The sequence below is a fragment of the Choristoneura fumiferana genome, chromosome 3 (assembly GCF_025370935.1).
Source record: "Choristoneura fumiferana chromosome 3, NRCan_CFum_1, whole genome shotgun sequence".
Lineage (NCBI taxonomy): Eukaryota > Metazoa > Arthropoda > Insecta > Lepidoptera > Tortricidae > Choristoneura > Choristoneura fumiferana.
Genome location: NC_133474.1, coordinates 17,584,848 through 17,608,640, shown reverse-complemented (window position 1 = coordinate 17,608,640; position 23,793 = coordinate 17,584,848). Strand labels below are relative to the sequence as shown.

The window sequence follows — 23,793 nt, the reverse complement described above, 5'->3', positions numbered from 1 at the left end:
ACCTATAAATGGTAATAAAAAAAATAGTTGCCTTAAATTTAAACAAATGATTTAAATAATCGTGGAATTGGGGATTAGATTTTTTTTATTTGTTTTCCGCAATGTATGATACTTACTTTAGACCTTTAGATAAGATTTCAACCTTGAAGATTTTATCGCGGTCGAGAGCCCCGATGCTTACCTACCCTCTTCAGTTTTATATGACTTTAAGTATTTGTTTTCGTGTTGATATCTGCCACTCAACACATACGCGAAAGATTAAGAGAGGGAACAGATAAACCAAAAAGTTTTATTTCAGTTCATACTGCTGTATCTCATGATTTACACGTGCGAAGCACTACTACTAAAGTTCTAGTAATTACAAAAAAAAGAAAGAAGGAAAGAAATCATTTATTCGTGACAACCTTCGAAATAAGAAAAAGAAATTAAAGTTTATGCATGTCACGAAATGGTCCCAAAACATAATTATCCAATGCGTATAAATAAGTTTTAGAATTATTTTGGTATAAGGTATTTAAAAATAAACTAACAATTAACTAGATTTATTTACAATTTAATACCGTAAATATATAACCGTGACGAACCTACGCACTAAATTTGTAAGTGCCTATAAAACAGAAGCCTATAAAAGTTATTAGAGCATCCCCCAATGCTTTTGTTGGTAAAATACGCAAGAAATTGCCAAATCACATTACGAGGCAAAACGTGTCCTTTTTTTTAGAAAACCAACACGTAGAGTCAATAATTCGTAGGTACCTACTACACCGTAAGCTTTGGCCGCTAACTACGTGTGTGTATTGTACGACTGAGATGATTTCTTTATAACATCCATTTGAACTAAAAACCATTTTATTTTATTTATTAAAATTTAATTATTTTTTAAGCTGGGTCCACATTTGTATCATTTTGCCGATCACGATCACGCGTATCGTATCGAACTCGCGTATCCTATAAGTATGGATGCTCATTTTGGGCACACCGTATCACTAGCATCGTCGCGTAAAAAAATGCGTCCATACTAATGTAGCAGCGTGTTGTATCATAACGCCATATCATTAAGTGTGGACGCTATCCGTATCCCCTTTGATGATCGGGGAAAAAGCGTTTGAGGTGTGTTTATGAAATTTTGGTGCACATATTTATCTCACAAGTCTCAACAAATGAGTCAAATTTGACATGTTTAATTAATAAACTAAAATTCAGACTTTTTTAACTTTCTAACAAAATTTTAATTGCCAGCAACAGCAATGAACAGCGAAGTACCTAAGACGAGTATCAAAGTATCAAAGTATCTAATAAATTGTAATTTTTACAGTTTTTACACTTACTTACTTGATGAAGTTTTTGTCGATTCGATTTGTAGCATTCGAACATGGCGGATGTAGACAATGTCTAATTTTGCTATTTCTGTTTCTTTGGCTAGTTGAAGTATAATTTTGATAGTGTTTTATGCGGCGATTTTCTATATTGCTCTCGTGTCTGACATTTTTTAATGCGCAAGTTGTCTCCACGTGGTTTCTGGAATTTTGCTATCAAGTTGCAAAAACTACAATCACCGTACAATGTCCCTCTCAAAGAGAGTTTACCTTGACACTGGCGAAATTGTTCTATTAATTAGGACAGAAAAGCCATATTTTAAAAGAGAAGAAGAAGACCTTTTTGTCAGAAATTGTCATAGGGTTCTCGGAGTCGAAAACTATACCGATGTACCTACATAGTTTTCCTTCCTAGTGTATCCCCAAACTACCTGTTATAGTTCCATTTCCAGTAACAGGTACAGGTAGTAACAGGTAAACTGTTTCCGATTTATCTTTTTAGGGTTCCGTAGCCAAAATGGCTGTCTGTCTGTCTGAAAAATATATTAACTCAATTTTTTCGTAATGGCTACGGAACCCTATTTTGAGCGTGTCCGACACGCTCTTGGCCGGTTTTTTTCACGTGTGTTTTATCCGTATATCATGGCATTTCAATGGCCAATTATCTTGGCAGCACGTATCAGCACGTGGCAGAGAATATCTATACCGTGTGATTCGTGTGTAAACTACCAAAAGTACCAAGTCCCATTTCAAAGTCGGGAACCTAAAACACCAATTTTATGCGATAATAATGAATATAGTAGGTAACGCATAAGTATATCGCTCAACTAAAAACAGCTTACCTCTAAGGAGAAAACAAACAAATCTATATATTCATATCATAGCTGACATGTTTTATGCAAATTTAATATAATGACAACAATGTGTTCAAAAAACATTAATTATTTCACGAGCCACATTCTAAACAGAAGTTACATTTCAAAGAAACGTGACTGAAAGTTTTACTGAACTTACCAGCGTTTCATCGCTAACCATATTTCGTTCGCGTTAGTTCATATCACAGGTTCATATTAAATACAATTTTACTTCGACCATCTATTTTTTTTACATTCGCACAAAATTTTCTGATTTCTTCGACATTTAAAGAACAGCACTTGGTCAACGTTGGATAGCTAATTATAGCAAAAAGAGTGCGCAAGGTGCGTGGCGGGTGGTAAATAAATATGGCCAGATATTCAGGATTAATTATATTGTCCAAATCACATTAAATAGAGCACTTCATACATATGGATTGATGAAATTATTATTGATTTAAATTAATATCAGAGGACGACACAAATTCACACGTACCAGCTTTCGAGGTTAGAAAAGAAGAGAGCGATGACGTTTAGTTTGACAGCCTTGACAGGCCAGAGCTTATTGTTACCATGTAAAGCATAGACTACGACACAATTTCAACACTAATGATAAAGGAACGAACGTAGTTTTTAGCAATAAAAATAAAGTATGTTTTTTTAACGACTGGATGGCAAACGAGCAAGTGGTATGTACCATCAGCCAAATAAGTGGTCTATCAGTTTTTAAACAAGTTCCTATCAAATGAATATGTCGCTAAAGTCGAACTTTCAAGTTGACAGACACGTCTATTGGCATTATTGTTTTATGACGTGCAAATGAATATCAACTTTAGGGTGGTAGACCACATATTTGGCTGATGGTACCTAACTTAAACTAAACCGCTATGTATGGTCTTTTGCTGGTTTCGTGACAACCTTATAACTAACCTTACTAACTACCTAACTAGCGTCCCGCAGCGTTTCCGCACGGGTGCAACTATGAAAAAAAAAATAGTGAATAAAATAAACTTGCACGAAGCCAGAGCGCGTCGCTAGTTATACACATATAAATCTTCTTTGAAAAAATATCTACCCACGTTACGGACGGTGAAAACCTTAAAGTAAATAATGGACTTGCACATCATAGCGCGATTCGGACGTGGAGTAAGTAGGTACACAAAGTTGAAATACCTAGAGGTAGGTATTCCGATCGCCTCCGCAATTTCCTCTATTCCCTGGCATAACTGCGTGTACTGTAACCGTATTGTCGCCAGATTTTTCCGACCTCCCTTATCCCCTCATTCTATATAGCGAAGGAACGATCGGGACGCGGTTATCAGCGATATATCCGGGGTCTTCTGGCACTGGTTAATTGTCATTCAGGGCATTTTCAATTTTCTCACCTTCCAGACAAGGGTAAGTAAATACTATACTAGTAGTCACGTAGGTATGCTAGGATAGAAAAGTCGCTTTAGCCAATATTGATGTAGGTCTGTTACTGAACCAGTGAGAATACACCTTTGGCCTCATCTGCACTTAACATCAGGTCAATCACGATCAGTTTTATCTAAAAAAAAGGTTATTAAGTTATTATGATTAAGTAAGTTGTACATAGGTATTTTTATAGTACGTAAAGACATGTTTTTCCTTTTTGAAGTCTTTAAATATCTCGTATCTCTACGTAACGCAGGAGCGTAGGTAGAATGAAAATTAGAATTTCGACAGTACGAAAATCATCCTGCCATTAGTGAAAAATAAAACAGTTATTATGTAATGTAAACTTCCTGGAAGTTGTTGCCGGATCTACGATAATTTTTTTTGGAGGAACATACGATGGGCGCGGCATTTCTCAAAAAGCCTGCCTAAACCAAAGAAAAAGGAAACTCATTATTAATGCAAGCAGTGGAACTTTGCAAGCCGTGGAAGTAATATCGCCCCACGCCCCAGTAAGGTTCGGCAGCACTCGCCAGAGTCGCCAGGCCCCACGACAGAGTGCACGCTTTACACGCTTTCTAACCTAACGACCAATGTCGTACCTGCCACATGCCAGGCTTGACTGCATCGAGAATCTTATTAATTTAAATACGAATAGGTATTTATTAAGCGTTTCCATTGCAGCCAACGTGGTTTTAAATACCTACCAGCTTTAATTATAAAAAACACTATGGCAACAGCAAATGCCAAGGAGACAAGCAAATATTAAATTAAGAAAAACTTAGCAAGCATTTGTTGATAGGCTGAACGATAACGTTCACAGTTTGAATGATCATTGATCACAGTGACGAATACGAGAATAAACGAGTAGATAGTAATTTGACTCTGACGTATCAATGGCTTCGGCGTGAAATACTAATGGGCATACACATACATAAACATACAAATATCCTCCTTACTTAGAATCATCAACAAGGGTCTTATGAGTACATACATATAAGGGACAAACCGTTATTATAGTCGATGGTATTGTCGCAGCCCGGCGCAGCCTCCTTCGCGCTGCTTATTGGCTACACTTCGAATAATGAACACCGCCATTGTGAAACCTGCCAGCACAATGGTGCTCGAGGTTTTCTGCGAGATCCTTAACGTAAGTGACGATCCTATTTTTAAAACATTCTAAAAATCTGGGTGCCCCATTTCGCCATACAATATTCTAGAAATAGTAAATAAACATAAAGAATAAATTTCTTGGTACAAATCAGACAATTTTATTGCTTACAGGCAGTATATTTCTCATGACGCCATAGATAAACTTGCTCTGTTTCTTACTTAGACATCGGAGTTTTAATAAATATTTTTTACATTATTCTAAAATATGATCTATCATAGGTACCGGATGTGGCCTGTAATACGAGTAAAAAATTAAAACTAGATCGTCCCCGTCAAACTGAACAACATTAGATCAGCGACTTTTAAACATATATTCCTTTTTTCATACAAATTAAATACTGCTATCAATATTTAATTTGTATGAAAAAAGGAATATATTTTTGATCCTAGAACCCAACTGACGTCGCCTGTCACCCTACAAACATCAAGCATTTTGCTTTACATTGCTACTTCGAATAAACTTAAGTGTAATAAGAATTAAAAAACTAATTATTTCTAAAAGTCGCTGTACTAATGTTGTTCAGTTTGAGGAGTATGATCTATGTTTTAATTATTTGCTCATATTACAGGCCACACCCGGTATACGGTCATGAATTTGTGCGACAGTAGTTGGTATCTAAGACTGAGCCGTCAATGTATTTTTTACGTTGCGGAAACAATTGCTGGCCGGTCGCCAAGATATTCGAGACGTGCAAACAATCCGCTCGTTGTGTAACTGACACAAATACTTTCATATATCTACAACATTTATCCCTTCAATAACAAGGCTCAAATAGCAACCACCTTGTACTGTCAGCCAACACATGCTAATTTTATATTAATTTGAAATATAAACGGAACTTATCAAATTCTGTAGGCGTTATTATCAGGTACCTAGGTAGTTTACGATAGTACATTGTTCAACAAGGGACTAAAACAAGCCATTATGACACGAGGTGTTTTGTCACCCGAGCAAGAGTCGAGGGTGGCTATAGTTCAAGTGTCATTATGGTTGTCTAGTCTAGCGTTAAACACTTTACTTTTCACTTTGAATGTGAGGAAAAAAAACGACATCCTATACCTACAAAGTTACAATACTTATTACTTTTCTTACTAGGTACGTACCTACGCTCAATATGAGTAATGGACATCTGTTCGAAATTCAAACAGCAACAAAAAATGTTCCGCCGTTTTTCTTTTCCTTTATTTTTTTGTAAAGTGACGCTTTAAATGCTTGCTATTTAGCCAACAGCTTCAAACTTGAAAACAATTTTACAACTAATTGGACTATGCATAATAAAAATGAATTCATCTTTAGTATAATTCAATATACTTAGGGGCTGTTTCACCATCCATTGATTAGTGTTAACTGGCGGTTAGGTGTGATGCCGACATGAAAATAAATATGTTGTATTTTTTTAAAGTATTAACCTTAGCGGTCCCCCGACACCGACAACGCATAGATAAAAAAATATTACTAGATACTTTATACTAAATTAACTTAGGCTAATTTTGCGGGAAATCAGCATAGTCCCCGCGGGATAGAGATAAACGAATTCTTCGCAGATGAAGTCGCGGGCAACAGCTAGGTAGCGCATATTTATTTTTTACTTTTTAATTGTCTTTTCAAGCAGCGTTTTTTTCGGGCGTTTTTATTTTTATTTTTGCTGGCGTTTTTTTAAGTCGGGGGTTTTTTAAATTTTAAATTTAAGTTTTTATTTCATGTTTTTTCAACTTTGATATATAATATTTTTTTAAAGTGTACTAGTGTGTTGGATATCCTGGCTGCAGCATCAGCTCATCTTGTTGCCACCATTGCATTGTATGTAGAATCAAATACTGATCAGAACGAATCCAAACACGACATATGTGCTATTATTTTTTATAGAGTGTACTATTGTGCTGGATATCCTGGCTGCAGCATCAGCTCATCCTGTTGCCACCATTGCATTGTTTGTAGAATCAAATACTGATCAAAACGAACCCAAACACGATATATCTGCTATAGTTTTATTAAGAGTGTACCTACTAGTGTTCTGGATATCTTGGCTGCAGCATCAGGCCAAAAATTCCATAATCTTGCATAGCTATATAGCATACATGGGTGTTTAAATATGTTTGAATGTAAAGTATATATCCATTATGCGTCTAAGATTCCTACCGCAGTGATCAAAAGAGCTGATGATCTTGAAACGGCTGAACCGATTTTGATATATCATATCTAAGATCCATCGCTAGAAAACCAGCTTTAAAATAAAAAAAACCGCATTCAAATCGGTCCACCCGTTTAAGAGCTACGGTGCCACAGACAGACACACAGACACACATAGCGGTCAAACTTATAACACCCCTCTTTTTCGTCGGGGGTTAAAAAACTATAATCCTACGAATATATATTCTATTTATTCGTAGCTATAATCCCTAAAGATCAATAAGGAACTTCAGTCCCGATATTCAGAGACTAAAGAAACATTTTAAGAGCACGAGAAGTGAAAACAATCTTATTTCCTTCTATTATATAGCTGCGCTATTATTCAAAATTATATAGGTAACAGATGTAAACAAATAGATGAAAATTCTAGTTTATGGTGGTATTTATAACACAGATAGTCAAGAGCGGTAAAATTTAGAGTGAAAATATAAATATTACTAAAGCTCCTGAAACGTAAACGTCGTAAACACGGACATAAATAATGCGAAGTTTATTCTCGTTTGTTCACCTAAATATCGTTTTTGGTTCCTTTATGTCTGTGCTTAGGTAGGTAATATAATAGACAGATAATGGCACGAGACGACTGCACGGCTGGAGCGGACGGGGACACTTTTAAATCTAAATTGAATGGTAATGATCTCATTAGACAAGAATCGCGATTCATCGAGAATTGATTGCAAAATTAAGGCCCGCACTTTCACAATTAAATTTGATGAGGGTAGAGTACTCTTTCATTTATTTGGATTGAAAATTAAACTCCAATATTTTACCCAGTTTAATACCTTCACGAAATATCATTTTTAGGGTTCCACAGACAACTAGGAACCCTTATAGTTTCGCCATGTCTGTCCGTCTGACTACAAAATTTATGCCATTATTGTTTCTTCCTATTCGCGATTCTGCACAAAATAAATTCCACACAGCTGAATATGATCACATGCGTAATGCTTCACAGTCATTATTTCAACGCAATCTTGTTTCTTCCTATTCGCGATTCTGCACAATATGAATTCCACACAACTGAATTTAATCACATACGTAATGATTCACAGTCATTATTTCCACGCAATCTTGTTTCTTCCTATTCGCGATTCTGCACAATATGAATTCCACATAACTGAATTTTATCACATGCGTTATACTTCACGATACTATCTTAATCTCTATCTTTATCTTTTATTATATCTATCTTCTATACTATCTTGTTTCTTCCTAGTCGTGTTGAGATTTTTTTTTATTTTCTGATTAAATTCAGTTGTGTGGAATTCATATTGTGCAGAATCGCGAATAGGAAGAAACAAGATTGCGTAGAAATAATGACTGTGAATCATTTACTTATGTGATTAAATTCAGTTGTGTGGAATTCATATTGTGCAGAATCGCGAATAGGAAGAAACAAGATTGCGTTGAAATAATGAATGTGAAGCATTACGCATGTGATCAAATTCAGCTGTGTGGAGTTTATTTCGTGCAGAATCGCGAATAGGAAGAAACAATAATGGCATAAGCCTCGTATAATCCTATATTTATATTTGCAGAATTTTATGTATAAGGTTAGTTCAAAAATAAATAAAGTTACATACTAGACTAGTCGTCAATAAATTCAAAGAATGTCAGTGAAAAAGTAAGAGGGCGGGCGGCGGGAGGCCCCTCTGGCGCCCTCGACTCGCGTTATGAGCGTTTCGATGGCGGCTCAAGTTGCCGGCAGCTAGAAGACTGCCGGCAAACAGCCGTCTCGGATTTAGATCTGGAGAGCTATAGCGTGTCATCAACTCCGATATTTAAGTTTCAAGATTACTGGAGTTGAACTACTTGGCAGTGGAGTGGTGCTGCAACAACTCGATTCCCTTCGGAGGCCTTATTGTCTAACACGGTTGAAATCACAATCGTTTTCACCACTTCTTCCTGTCACACGGCAAACGAGGGTAATAAAAAGGAGTGATGAATGCGATCACAAACGTCAGCGCGTTAGGCACTACGGCCTCGGGTTGCCTGAATTTTTCGTGTATGGCAAAGCTTGTGCACATTTACAGTGAGTGTTGCAACTAAAAAATACACTTAAAACTTACGCCTCTTCCCTCTTTGGGTTGCCCAACGAAAATATTCACTCCACGCTACTGCTAATTGGTAGCAAATGTTGTATTACGATACGAAATATGAATTTTTATATTGTCTACGAAATCTCGTAGATAATTATAATAAATAAAATGCCAATTTTTGGCATGCCAACGGGAATTGCGAATTTAGCCACTGCTAATATCCTCTGCAGACGAAGACTCTTCTGTCGTCGGCTTTAAGTTTTAAACTTATTTTATGCGTACCTACAAGGTACCTACCTAATCCCATGGATGAAACCTAGACCTAGCTACATTACTTTTTTGCCCTTCAAGACCCTTACATTGCGTTACAAAACTATTTTTGTGTTTATTTCACAATTTTAGACTAAGTGGGTGCGAAGATAGTTGGTGGAAATAGTAAAATTTGGACTATTTTAATAAATAACTTTAAAGCTAAGTATATATAAAATACATATAAAAATATATGTAAACCTCTCAGACCCTTCAATTATGGCGACTGTAATAAACATCAGACTGTAAATTATTTAATTATTCATTTTAGTTCACATCGCTACGTGATATATTTTTGCTCATATCATATAAAACCAGAACCAAAGAGATTCGAGGCACAATTTGCGATTCATCATCTATTTATCAAAGCGGCGGGTAAGACAAAAGAAAAAGACAGCATAAAGGGCAAAGGCAATGGCAATTGCGAAAAAAGATCCACAGGGTCGGAGTGCATCCGGTAGAATCCCTTAACGATAATTCAGCAATCTTACCCGAAGTTTTAGCGACTGGCTGCAGCAGGGCTACTACGAAACTCGAAACTCGACGTTCGTATCGTACCGTCCCTCTCACTCTCGTATTAAATAGTATAATTGTCAGAGGGACCACACCACACGAACTTCGAGTTTCGAGTTTCGTAGTAGCCCTGCAGTGTCGAAGTTAATCTTTCGAAGAATATCTCGCCTCTGTAAGTTGAAAGAATCAAGGCTGCAATCTTTTGCGCCCGCTACAGATAGACCATCGGAGCTATCTAGACATTTAAGCCCAGATTAATAGCGCTGAGAGCGGCTGGCGGATTATGAGATTGACTCCAGCGTAGAGTTGCAGTTGGAACACAAATAAAAGACACGACTTTCGACGTCCGGCCGGACTGCTGAACTCTGAGGCTGAACTTTACAATGGCTTTATTTTAAAATTCCTGTTACGAGTCATGGCTCTACGCAAGGATTGTAATCTAGGTAATATATAATAAAAATAAAAACAGTAAATACTCGTAATTTTAGATTTCGTTCCGACTTTTTATAAAGGGTAGGGTTTGAATTTATTTGAGCAAAGTAGCTTCTAACTATAGTATCTGATAAAAAAGAAACTTTTACCATTGCTGTATTGAGCATGAATTTTAATTAATTAACTAACTTCGTGTACCTACTTACATAATTTCTTATGGAATCTATAGGAAAATAGATAAGTACTGAATACAATACATTTTTTGGAGTTCGATTTCAAAGGAACTTTCCTAACGTCAACTAACGTCTAGAATCTATTTGAACATGTCGTATTTTACTCAACATAACATAATCGTGCACGAAGATGTCTATTTGCTATTAAGTGAAAGTACTTACTCAATAGGAGGATCTCAAAAACTTGTTTAGTTCATGAATAATTCAAATTCATACCTACCTACTAACTTTAGAATTGCTCCCATAACAGGCTCTTAATTTCTTTTAATTTTACTTCGTTAGGTATATTTATTTGGCACTAACTTGTTTACTTTAATTAAACTTTTTAATAATCTCCACGACTCCGCGTAGATCACAACACGTGAGAATGTTATGAAAATTTGACGTTAACTTTTTTAATAATTTGACAACTAACTAACTACTCGTAACTTATATTGGTTATATGAATATAAAATTATGAAAATGTATTATTCTTACTACGGAACAGCAAATTAAGTACTCACTGTAAATTTGTTTTACGCTGCGACCCACAACGAAGCAGCAAACTCTGTTTTAAAATTAATTGAAATCAATTCAACCACTAATCAAACAAAAAATATTAACATTTAAATTTGCATAAAAACAAAAGCAGTATTTTCTGACTTAATGTTACGAGTAGGTACTCTCATTAATTAAACGGAACTTTAGATCTACAAGGTGGGAAGGATTATCCCGACAAATTTTAACCACGCATTCCTGAAGCCATATGCCATAAATGTATAGGTGTATAGGCCCTTATGAAAATCCATACTAATATTATAAATCCGAAAGTGTGTGTGTTTGTATGTTTGTTTGTTTGTATGTTGGTCCGTCTTTCACGTCGAAACGGAGCGACGGATCGACGTGATTTTTGGCATAGAGATAGTTAATGTTAGTACTGTTCTGACAGTCAAAATTATACCTTATGTAAAAAGTTAGTTACGCGGTATTGCAGTACCAACGACGATAAGGCTACTTTTTTAACCGACTTCAAAAAAGGAGGAGGTTCTAGGTTCCAATGTTTGTATTTTATTTTATTTTTATATACCTATTTTCACCGATTACTCAGTCAATTGTGGACCGATTTTCAAAATTCTTTTTCACTTTTCATGCTCGTAAAGTTCGTGTTTATGCTGTATCCAGGCGACATAAAATGACTTTTTATGCTCTAGTGCATAAAATAAAATCTTCCTCTAATACCAACTCAAGACCAAGGTATTCAGGTGTCAACAGCCACAAACTTAATTTATATAAAACTAAAAATCAATCAAATCAATCATAATAAATCAGTAAAATTAAAATAATGGAATTATTATAATAATGCATAAAAAATAAAAGGTATATAGAAAGTGAATCATTGTTTCCACTGTTGCTATTTCATTTCCTCGCCGTCGAAGTGAAAAGCCGAACCGGCTCGGGTGGCTATATGAACGTCTCGGATAAAATGGCCCGTTTTATGCTCTTGTTGTACAATCTACTATTTTTATTCGAAAGGGTACTCTTCTGAGGTGGTCCCATTGTCACCAAGTCAAGATCTGATGATGGGGTCCTAGGGAAATCGAGGGCAAACCTCAAATTTTATAGATAAGTAGGTTTCTATGGCGATTTTGGCATTTTTAGCATTAAGATAAGTATTTACATTCAGAAAGTATCATTTGGTAAACTGGACCTGATGAAGAAGACCGTAGATGACCAATGGAACTCGTCAAAGCTAAGTAATGCTCGCTCGTCTATAAACGATCATGATTAATATACCTAGATAAGCGACTAAGAAGGAGCTTTCAGTTAATGATTCTTTCGAACTGATCTGATGCTGAAGCCGGAAGGTAGGCAACGGAACTCTGTTATTAAACAACGTAATTAAGCCGTGTTTGGGCTTAATGGAATCGTTGTGAGATGTACTTTGGCTACGAATCACTAAAAAGTGAGAAAAAAAGAAAAAATTTAACAAAAAAGTAAAACCGACTCCAAAAAAATAACGAAAAATGGAACCGACTACAAAACCCTTGAAAATATTTTTCTAGGTACCTACTAGCTCGAAGTCGGTGAGTCAGCCGAGTACTGCCTTTTAGCAACGTAACGTTTGGCAACCTGTTTCATTTCGCAACTTTTCATTTCACAAAATCTAAAACTGTAAACATTTCAGGATTTATATCAGGGCCATCGTGTAGAACCCTTTAGGTTAGCTTAGGTTAGTTTTATAAAAAACCTGGAATATTTACAGTTTCAGAAATATTAAACAGTTGGGAAATGAAAAGTTGCGAAATGAAACAGGTTGCCAAACGTTATTCGCCGAAACATTAGTAAACCTGAGTCAGCACGACCCAGCAGGGTGGATTGAAACCCATAGTATGTAGGTGAGGTAGACGACTATTGTACCATTCCTGCTGGCTCGTGTTGAGGCACCGACTTCGAGACTTCTTTACTTTTTTTTAATATTTTATCCCGGAAAAATGCAGAGTTTCCGAGGGAACAGCGCGCGATAACCGTATTCCACGCGGGCGAAGCCGCGGGCAAAAGCTAGTAGTTTATATGGAACACGGATACAAGCGCCGGCTAGTGGAAATTGCGAGGCTTACCGGCGATAGGTACCCGGAAGTTGCGAAACCACAGTTCCGGTTCGCGCCCCCAGCTTATATCCGGACAACAAGCTTTGCATGTATTTCAAGAAACTTAGAGCTCCCCATTGTGGATGGCGTAAGAGGCGACTGAGGATATAGGTTAAGGTATACCGTAGGCGACAGGCTAGCAACCTGTCACTATTGTACCGTTTTTGTCAAACTTAAAACCTAAAATTGCTAAAAGTGGCTCCGAAGCGGTAACGTTTTGTGTGCTCTGCCTACCCCATTTGGGAATACAGGCGTGATGTTTGTGTTGTGTGTGTGTGTAGAGCTCGCCAGTAGCCTTGCTTGGGATTGGTTTAAAGCTCAACAAAGATTCAAACGGCAAACTCGCGGCGTCTTGACTTTAAAAAAAACCGGGCAAGTGCAAGTCGAATTTGCGCACCAAGGGTTCCGTAGAAATTTATAATTTAAGTATTTATCTTCTGTAATAATTTATTTGTCTATGAATACTCAGGGTTAGTAGAGTCCCTCTCCTAAGCAAAATGTACGCAGTGTGGGGTCATTATAGTCACTGACATAGACAAACATACTTACACATAAAATCGTATGTCTGTCTATCCGTCTGGTAAGACATTTTTACTCAGTAATGCGTGGAGCTAAAATAATTTCTTTGCTCACCCTAACGCCTAACGCAACGCCTAAGTAACCACCAAGTATTCACCAAATTTCAAACGACAGTTAAAAAAATATTTTTCAAACCCGTTCAGCTATTTTCCAAGCAATCAAGGAACATGAATACATAATATAAAGATTTTGACAAACTGAGAACCTACGACTAGGCAACAACCCACTCAACAGTTGATTTCACAGCTCCATCCTAGTACCATCCTGGACGCACGTAAACTTAATAGCTCTACCATATTTACGAATCCGTGGCCACACTAAGATACACAAACCAAACCATTTATATGCTAAACCATTACCCACGCCATATCGGTAGTTAGATTTATGATAGATACAAATTTGCTATCAGGGAGGCTAGGCGGGCGCCGCAAGACGTGCAACCAAGTGTCGCCGCGCCATTGTCCGCACGAGCGCACACTATAATGGTCTATTTATGGCCGCCGACCATTCACTGGACATGGAGGACGTGGACACCGCTCCATTTAACATATACACACTTAAGTAACTCGGACATGTGGACTATTAAATGTCCAAAACTTAACAAGACGACCTGTTGTAGGTATGTTGTAGTAGTGCACTAAATTGATATAGATATAGGACTAAAGTTATTTTTTGAATATGGAACGTCGACTTATCTATACGGACACGTTACTGTTACTAGGTACAATCAGCATCAAAAGTAGCTATACATTTTCGAACTTTTGTCGTGTTGCAGCCACGTACTAAACGCCATGCAAGATTGTCAGTGTGTCAATGCGACAGAGTAAAAGTGATCCGCTACTTTTGATGCTGACTGTACTATATACAACAGGTCATATTCATAAGTTTTTTACCTATACGTGCCTATACCAACTGATACGGTAAACCACGTTGTTGTGAAGTACTCGTAAGGTGTGTAAATGTGATATCCCAAGCCTAGGGACGACGGCATTTTAATAGGTAAGTAAACAGATAAGTTTACATTTAATAATATTGTAAATCTGTTTAAAAAAAATATACCTCGTTGAGTTTCTTGCCGGATTCTTCTCAGCAGAGGTTTTTCCGAACCGGTGGTAGATTTTTTTTGACATTCATAAGTGCTTGTTATAGCCTAAATTGAATAAAGATATTTTGACTTTGACTTTGATAAGATCTTCTAGCAACAATTGTGAACCACAAATTTCCTCCAATAAGCTCTCTCTCTTTTTTGTTTCGAAGGCCTATTGTAATACTTGGCTTTTAGATTACTCTGTACAAATCTTAGATAAATAAATAAATAATAAATAAATATCATGGGACACTTGACACCAATTGACCTAGTCCCAAACTAAGCAAAGCCTATAAGCCTAGCAAAGATATGCCTGCACATGTTCAAGGCTGGCTTTATTCTGACCAATCCTTGCCATTGACCATGTTCACTAATTTCGCACCGGTGTATTATGCGTATGTTTATGTATATCACAAGTTTATGGCATTGTTACCAGTAGTTACCAAATAGTTACGTACTTTGAAAGCTTCCACTGATAATCAAGAAGGTATTTCAATTTCAATTAATGTGTAAGTACAGTCAGCAGCAGAACTTGATGAATAGTTGTGGTGCTCAAAATGATCTAACTCTTATCAACTTTGCAGTAGAGTCGCGTGTAAATCATTTCGAGTACCATAACCGCTCATCCACTTCTGCTGCTGACTATATCTTGATTCTTAGGGGAGACATAGATTCCTGTTTCATTAAAGGCAATTTACCTATAAGTAAGTACGGAGGTAGATACAGATGTTAGAAGGAGATATTGTACCTATATAGGCATAACAACTGCAAATGTTTAATCTGTCTGGGTATCGTTTCTTAAGTTCAATACATTCCGCGATCAAAGAAGGCCATATGCGCGGATATACGTTAAGCCCACCCATCTAAATATTATTTCACAAAATCGTAAAATCATATAAAATATGAATATATGAATTAAACTGATGAGGCTCGTTATACTTTCTCCAGCGGAACCAGAAATACTCGTTTGGATGATTATGAATGTACTATACTGGGAAATTAAATTCCTCGTTCATGGGGTCACGGCTAGAAAATACGAGTAGTGTAATATACATAGTAGGTTTGACTCGAACTTAGATGAGGCTAGCAAAAATTTTTCAGCATTCTCCGAAGCTGATTAAGCGATACAATGGACCTTTTTTATCAGTTCATTAGGCCAACACGCCGCGGCGATTTACCGGGATTTATCTGTAATAGTCGATTCGTTATCTACATGATTACTCTCTTCGTAGGTACATTACAAACTTACTCAAATAAACCTGTAGGCACTTACCTCCGGGAACACAAGTTTCACTGTCATTCTGCTGTGCTGTAGCGGCTCGCCTCCAGGTTACCACATGGTAGAACTTAAACTCATGTGAGGAACGATATTAAATATAGGGTCTATAAAATCTTGCGCATTATAACGATTCTACCTGACACTTGAGCACCTTATTAATTATCAAAAATGTAATATATAGCCCATAGCTCAAATTTTAAATTTAACGTTTTGCACTTTCGCGACGTTGTTTTTTACAATTAACTTTCGTTACGACATGAAATGTCGTATGCGGTCCATTCGAGATTACGTAGGTACTTTCGTTTTATAACTAATTGCTTGTAAATATTTAGCCAAATACCGATATACCGCGTCGACGTTCGCCGCAACTGGTTATCAAATATTAGCGTATTACGATTTATCCGTCAGTAAATATTCGAAGCTCGATTCGAGCTCATACAGTGTGAAGTCGATTGCATGGTTTATCTTAAGCCAAATTTACGGTTCATTTGGTTTTTGGGAGTCAAGTGTTTGCGCGCGCCCCTGGAATCGACCGGGCGTCCCGACGCGCCACTGAGCGATCTCGCGAGGCTCCCGGCCCGGCGCGCCACGCGCATGCGCCGCCCGCCGCCGCGGCCCGCGACCCGCGACGCCCGCGGCGCCGCCGCACTCGCTACATTGCGTCCTCCCATAACACCCGACATCTGACATTCGTAGCACCCCGCAATGTACACAGTCTTGCAGTCAATGTCCGTCTGGCTCTCTCAGCACAATTACCATCGCAGTACCTAGTCGGTGACAGCACAAGGATCAAAAAATGACGTCACAAGTTCGCTAGCAAGTTGCATGACGGCCAGTCGACTACCTACCAGTAGGTACATTTTGCCTTATTTCATTAACGTCAATGAGGCAGCAGTAAACCGGTAAATAAAACTGATCTCAGGATCAGAAGTTGACAGTCGTGAGAAATGTTGTGCGATACACTTACGTTTCTCCCTACCTACCTTCCCTCACTTATCTTCTTCGTATAAATGAGTAACTTTTATACTTACGCAGCTGGTGCCTTTGGGTAGCGCGGCATAACTTTAATAACTCGTATTGAACATAACACGAGTGAATAGGTGCTAACACTCTGATCTGACCGCACGCGCGCCGAAAGGTCCGCCGGCTTTGAATTTGTTTCCGTCCCGGCGCTGAATATTTTGCGTCATGCGGAGCCCGGGCTGGGATTTCTGGACCTATTACTCACGCTATCAATAAAACACGGTCTGGTTATGGATGGAAATTTACATGCTCACGTTTTTATGGAATAAACATTTGATCGCACCAACATGAATATTAGCAAGAAAAGTACATGAGAGAAAGTATTACAATGCTTTGAATCTGATAAAGTTGACGAACACAAGCAGACTATACAGGCAATATAAAATATCACAAATTAATGAATTATAAATTCTTAAATATTAGTTTATTTGAATTCAAGTAGATATTAAAGAGTTGTATTAAACATAATTTAAGCAAATTAAATATAAATCTAAAAATTATACATTTTATTAATTCAATCAAAGTAAAACATTCTTATAAAACTATAATTGCACCGACATGCTTATATTTTATATCTTTCTATCTATTTCTATGTACTAAGGTACGCCGTTGTATTAGCTATATTCCTACCTACCTACTTGTTGACGGGTCGACCTATCTCCTAATTGATTTTGGCCTAATTAATATAGATGGATAACAATCAATACCCATCAACAATCGAGAAAGACTGTGGACAAACTCGCTTCCCAAGTCAGTATACTCCACTTCCATTAAAAAAATACTCAAAACGACTCTTATTAAAAATGTACTAATGAAATGATTTTTTCACACCTCTCCTTCAGAAAAGTAACTTTTCCTCCCTGACGAGAGGGTGCAAAGTGCAACTTTTCTGTTCAAGGCTTTTCTAAGTGTTTTATTGCAAATGCCATTTACTGAAGTTGACAATTGTAAAGCCACGCCATTTTCTATGCTGGTTGTTCTTTAATAATATTTAGATTTATTTTTTCATGTTTCTTAATGCTCGGTGTGAAAAGTTGTATGAGCCACTCGGGAGCAAAATTATTTTCATCTTGGGCGTTAACACTTGAATCCCTCATTACGCTCAGGATTCTACTTTAGAATCCCTCGCTACGCTCAGGATTCTATTGCAGAATCCTTCGCTACATTCTGGATTCAATGTACGCCCTCGCCGTAAATACACCATTTTGCTCCCTTGTGACACAAATAACTATTCCGCACGACTGCGATCTACGTAAAGAATATGTAATGTAAGCCAGTATTAATGAACAAGTGCATTAAATAATACATGCAACTTCATGGCATGAATAGTGCCTACAGCCTAATCACCCAAAATAGGCGCACTTAGACGTCGAGTTGCGGAAAATAGCCCGCTAACACCTACATGCAACTTCATAAATATTTTCTTTTACTTGGTAAATGCCATGAGCAGTCAGAAACCTAGATCCCAGTAGTAGTTATGTAAGCATTTTAATATTGGATTTCCGCAACCAAATTTTATTAATTTTGTATTTTATTATATACCTACCAGAAATACTTTTGTTCTAAGTAGGTTATGTACTAAGATTGTCTGCAATAATATTGATATATTAGAGATTAATGTAAATTATTTACGAAGTTTCATGACCTATCAGAGGTTAGGTATTTATTTCAAAGGTTAGACAGGTTTCATCCACGTTTTGCTAAAAAATGATGGTTTCAACTGTCTGCAGGTCGAACAAAAGTAATTCCGGCACACTTCGGGTTATCCAAGTTCCTAATTCGATATGACGTCGTTCATTCAAGGTAACTGGCACTGTGTGATGGCACATCGCGATTCAGTATCGCTACAAGCACACTATACGTTCGGTAAACGCGCCCACGATGAACATATCTGTGGCGAGCGCGGCGCGCAAGGCCTGCGGCGCGGCGGCGTCGCGCACGCGCAGCGTGAACTCGCGGCGCGCCGGCGCGGGCAGCCCGCCGCCCGCCGCCGCCAGCACGCGCGCGCGCCCCGCCGCCTCCAGCGGGTCGCCCTCGCGCGCGCCGCCCAGCACCGTGCGCGCGCACGTCGCGCGGCACGCCTCGCGCTCCGCCTCGTACAGCTCGTGCGCCGCAAGCTCGAACGCGCGCCGCAGGTCCACGCCGGCCACGGGCGCGCCGGCCGCCGCCGCGCCCTCGGCGTGCGCCCGCGCCGCGCCGGCCCGCAGCACGGCCGGCAGCACGAGCTCGGCCACGCCACCCGTCGAGCGCGCCCGCAGGAAGTGCAGCACGCGCTCCGCCTCGCGGGTCTCGTCGAAGAGGCGGCGCTGGCGCGCAGCGGGCACGGGCCGCGCCACGGCCCACGCCTCGGCCCACGGGTTGCCGGGAAGCAGCATGCGCGCGCCCAGCTCGCCGCCGCCCGCGGGCCGCCAGTCGCACGGCGAGTACCAGCGCACGAAGTCGCACAGCTCTGCGCCGGGGTTGGCCGCCTTGAACGCCTCCATGTCGGACAGCAGCGACGCGGACATCATGCGCGCGCGCAGCTCCGACGCGCGTGCGTCCTCGCCCAGCCGCACCATCAGCTCCGCGTCTTCCTCCAGCTGGTCTTCCGTTTTTGGCGCAGGATCCTACGTCCCCATAACATCCTTTTATATTTATTTATTCTAGAGAACCAAGACGATTGGAGAAAAAAAAATGTGTAAGCCGGTAACCAAGCAAATGAATAGTAGTTATATTTACCTGAGTGCGGGGAACGTAGAGAGGTGCTCCATTCTTGAGTGTCGCATCGTCGAGGCGCTTGAGGCGGCCGACGGGGCGGTCCCAGGGCGGCGGCGCGTCGCCCTCGCTCTCGGAACAGTCGTAGAACTCGTCGTCGGAGGAGTCCCCGGACGGCGCGCCGGCAGCCTGCGCGCGAGCGATGCAGCAGTTCAACAGCTGCAGCTTCTGGTGCAGTAGGCACGTGCGCGCGTTGGGAGTGCCCTCAGCGACCCTGATGACAAACATTTACGACCATTTTATGGACAGATTTCATTTCCTCGCATTTCAGAATAACATGTACATGACACTGTGTCCGCCAAAATAAAAAATAATATCGCTACTTTGTGAGATTTTTTACATGTGTTCATTAAATAACAACTGTCACGTTCCACCGACTTCGTTTTAACTTTCACTTTGTAAGCAATTTGAGTAGACAAATGCACGACCTCGAAAAGAAAGCACCTAAATAAATCAAAAGAACGCTTGGCGACTAACGCAACCTGAGAAACATTTTCTCTTTCGTTTACCTATGCAAATTTCACACATCGCCTCGAGTGAGATGCTCCTCGAATGTTTAGTATCGTGACTGACCGGTAGAGTGCCATACCAATGCCCACCTGACGCGATCAAAGCCAACCGAATAATTTGGTCCCCATTAGTGTGTCGTGACCCAGATTCGATGGGAGTGAGCTAAGCGCGCGAACGCTCTGGGACACCGTTATCTTATTGAATTACAAATACGAAGCTGGGAGTGCTGAGCGAGGCGGCGCCGAGGCAGCCGCTCGCGAGCAACCTGGCCACCGTGTAATCGGTCGCTGAACCGTTTGTTTACCGGAGCCGGCGCGGCCGCAGCAACTGGGTGTAGGTCAGGCTGGAGGGGGCCGCGGCGCCGGCGCACAGTCCGCCGCCGACGAGAGCCGAGAGTGCATCTTACGCCAAACATGGCTCTGCTGCCGCCGTCCTAACCACATACCGGTTCCTGATAGCTAATCGAAAGTGACCCCTTTACCACTGTTGTGTCCCAACGATGACCAATTATCGGTGATTTGTTAAAATTAATAAAAACAATACCAAATTTCGCGTGACAGTGTTCGTCAAAAGTGGCAATTTTCAAAGGATTTCCGCTTACCAAAGAAGGATTTCACCCGAAATGGTAAGTTTAAAACTATTTATAAATACTGGAATGTTATTTCAAAGGTTTCTATTCTACGGTAGAAAACTAGAGAAAATCGAGTCGCTTATGTTGTGACCCACTTCTCGGAATATACAGCATCCGACTCGGGTCGCTCATATGGAACATTACAAGTTCTTGATATCAAATATTTACGTGCATGCGGAAGTAACGACCACGAGTGCATCAATATCCATTCCATGAGTCAAACATATTCCTAAAATACAAATGTTTATGTGAATACTTTGGATAAAATATGTAATGTGGGTACATCCCAAATTTACCTTATTTAGGGGCTGTTTCACCATCCATTGATTAGTGTTAACTGACGGTTAAATGTGATGCCGTCTCTATTTGTTTTGTTCGAATAGACGGAGACGGCATCACATTTAACCGTCAGTTAACACTAATCAATGGATGGTGAAACAGCCCCTTAGTATTCACGTAGAGCAAACTGCGGCAACAACCCAAATTTGCAAGAGCGCAGAGTGCACTATGTTTGCATTGTCTGTTTGACAAATAGGAGCCCACAGGACGTTGCATTCGTGTTTCTTGGAATCAATCTCAGGCACGACCTGATGTATTATCAGGATTATACTTCCTTAATTGCATTACCTAAAATATCCAATACATAGTTATGTAGTACAAATAAAAGCTTCGGGCTAGCAATGCATCAAACGTCGGAGCAGTCGGCAGGTAGATGCTGCAGGCGCACGCGCACGCGTGGTTCTGTCAACCGCGAACTTTCTCTAGTTTATTCAGATAGTTTCTCGAAAAAAATTTTTAACGATACATGTTACAATAAGAAATGCAGTTTCGATAAGATTTTAGCTCAACCCGGCCGTTTGTTTTTCAACAGAATTATTTAGCGGTGTTGTTTACTTGGCAAAGTTTTCTGTGTGCCGGCTTAATAGTGTTTTCGTAGAGCGCGGGCGTAGGGAGCTGGAGGGAGGCGCCTACTGAGTGCCGGCACTTCGGTAGCTCATTTTGCGAACGATCACACTCTTTATAAATTTACAGCATTATCAAGCCATTACAGAAAGCCATCTAAATCACTTAAGCTTGCTGATTTATCACTAAATTTGATATGTTGAATATCCATCCAGACTCTTGATACAGGAAAAGCTTTGTTTTCTTATAGAGTAATTTATTGGTGTAAATGAATTCCAAACATATACATATTTTATTAACACTCGCCAACATTTACTACTGAATCAAACTGCGTCAGTTCTGCTTCTGATGACTAAAATCCAAATACGTTAACTTAAAATAAAACTGCATAAAGTTGTTACAAGTGGGACACATAAACACAAGATTCCAAGTGTCGCCAGAGCGCTGAGCTGGGTTTTATGTGCGTCAGCCTTATTTACTGCATTTCGCTAGTAGCGAGTTTGTACATGCAAATGTGGAACAAAGCCGACCGCCACCCGCCCAATATCCGGCGCGCCACTTCGCGGACCGCTTCAATTTAGTTTCGGAACATGTGCAACAGTAATGTACCTTCAAATAAGGAAATGCAAGCCTTCGATACAACCTGCCACCATGTTCATTGGGGAAATATGAAACGATATAACTTCCTACACATGTATCTCTAAACCAGTGATTGATTCAAATAGAAATAGAATAAGTATATAGCGACAAATTTATTTGACACTAGAGCAAATATACTTAATATAAAAATACCTAAATAAGCGTTTTTTTTACAAAGATAAGGCCAAGCTACGAGTTTTGAGTAGATATGTTGTACGCCCTTGAAAATCCCCCATAAAATGTCCTCGAAATCGTTAGAGCCGGTTCCGACACCTTCGAAATAAATAAATATAATAGGATTGCTAGTTTACGATAAAGGTAGAGTTATGTGGGGTAAACGTACGCAGTAGGTAAGTGTACGCACCCACACAGAATTTTCGGACGGAAATTTATGACGAATATACGTTTACCCCACATGACTCTATATTTATAACATCAAATAGCTGCCTCCATAACAGATACTTAGATATTCACATTAGCAGAACGTTTGCACCTAGACCTAGAGATAAGCGAGGTCTCGATATCGATGCAATGTGGACAGGCGTCAGCGTCTCTACATTGCCTACGCGAGGCAACCTCGCACAACGCAGCAGTTTAAAACATATCAAAAACACATTACGCGATATGCTGTTACGGTTGCCGTTTCATTTATGTAAGGTTGTATAGGTAAAATGACTTAACACGTGGTAAATTGTGAAACGAAAACTAAACAGGCGTTTTCTTACCGTTCATGTTTTTGTGATGTGACTCAAATTAAGCAAATAAAAAATAAAAGCCCATTACTTCCTAACTGTCGTCACGAAGGCTTATAAATTACTTCAATAAGTATCAATCATTCATGATATAAAAGTCATCAAATGCTATTCAGGAAGTTTAAAAAAAACAAGTGAAAGTATATAAATAGTATTATTGTATAAAACAAGTGAAAGTATATAAGTATATAAATTAGCAGAATACCTACAGTGGACAAGGTATTGTTTACTCGTGCTGTCAGTTAGACGCTACTTAGGGAGAGCAGCTATACCAACTGGAAATAAGCAGTGTTTAACAAAGCAGTTTGCAGTGGAAAGTGCCTCCCGCTCTGCTCGCGAGCCGTTAATTGGGGATGGTCCGCTCCGTTCCGATAGGACAGCGTAATTGTTTTTTACAACCCAGATGGCTTACGTAAATTTAACACATCGACCTACGAAAGAATTGTGATGACTATATGAACTGTCGCGACCTTTTCTTGAAATTGCTTCGCGTTTCTTCGTTTTCACGGTTCCGTTCAACAAAACCAGAACGC

The 23,793-nt window shown here is 39.4% G+C and overlaps 3 protein-coding genes across 3 annotated transcripts in view; 1 reads left to right on the top strand and 2 right to left on the bottom strand.

Annotated features, from left to right (window-relative positions):
- Window positions 1–16,591, bottom strand: part of smog (G-protein coupled receptor 158 smog) — a 44,767-nt gene extending 28,176 nt beyond the window's left edge. Inside the window, 1 exon segment of the mRNA XM_074086011.1 lies at window positions 16,043–16,591. The gene's annotated coding sequence lies outside the window, so the exon portion shown is untranslated.
- Window positions 16,592–17,299: 708 nt separating this feature from the next.
- Rab3GAP1 (RAB3 GTPase activating protein subunit 1) overlaps window positions 17,300–23,793 on the bottom strand; it is a 33,461-nt gene continuing 26,967 nt past the window's right edge. The window contains exons 3-4 of the mRNA XM_074086008.1: window positions 19,790–20,039; window positions 17,300–19,677 (exon numbers count right to left, since the gene is read on the bottom strand). Of these exons, the coding sequence (XP_073942109.1) occupies window positions 18,916–19,677; window positions 19,790–20,039 (1,012 nt within the window). The 3' untranslated portion in view covers window positions 17,300–18,915. The remainder of the gene's footprint in view (window positions 19,678–19,789; window positions 20,040–23,793) is intronic.
- haf (leucine-rich repeat and fibronectin type-III domain-containing protein hattifattener) overlaps window positions 20,861–23,793 on the top strand; it is a 27,378-nt gene continuing 24,445 nt past the window's right edge. The window contains exon 1 of the mRNA XM_074086010.1: window positions 20,861–20,960. Within this exon, the coding sequence (XP_073942111.1) occupies window positions 20,958–20,960 (3 nt within the window). The 5' untranslated portion in view covers window positions 20,861–20,957. The remainder of the gene's footprint in view (window positions 20,961–23,793) is intronic.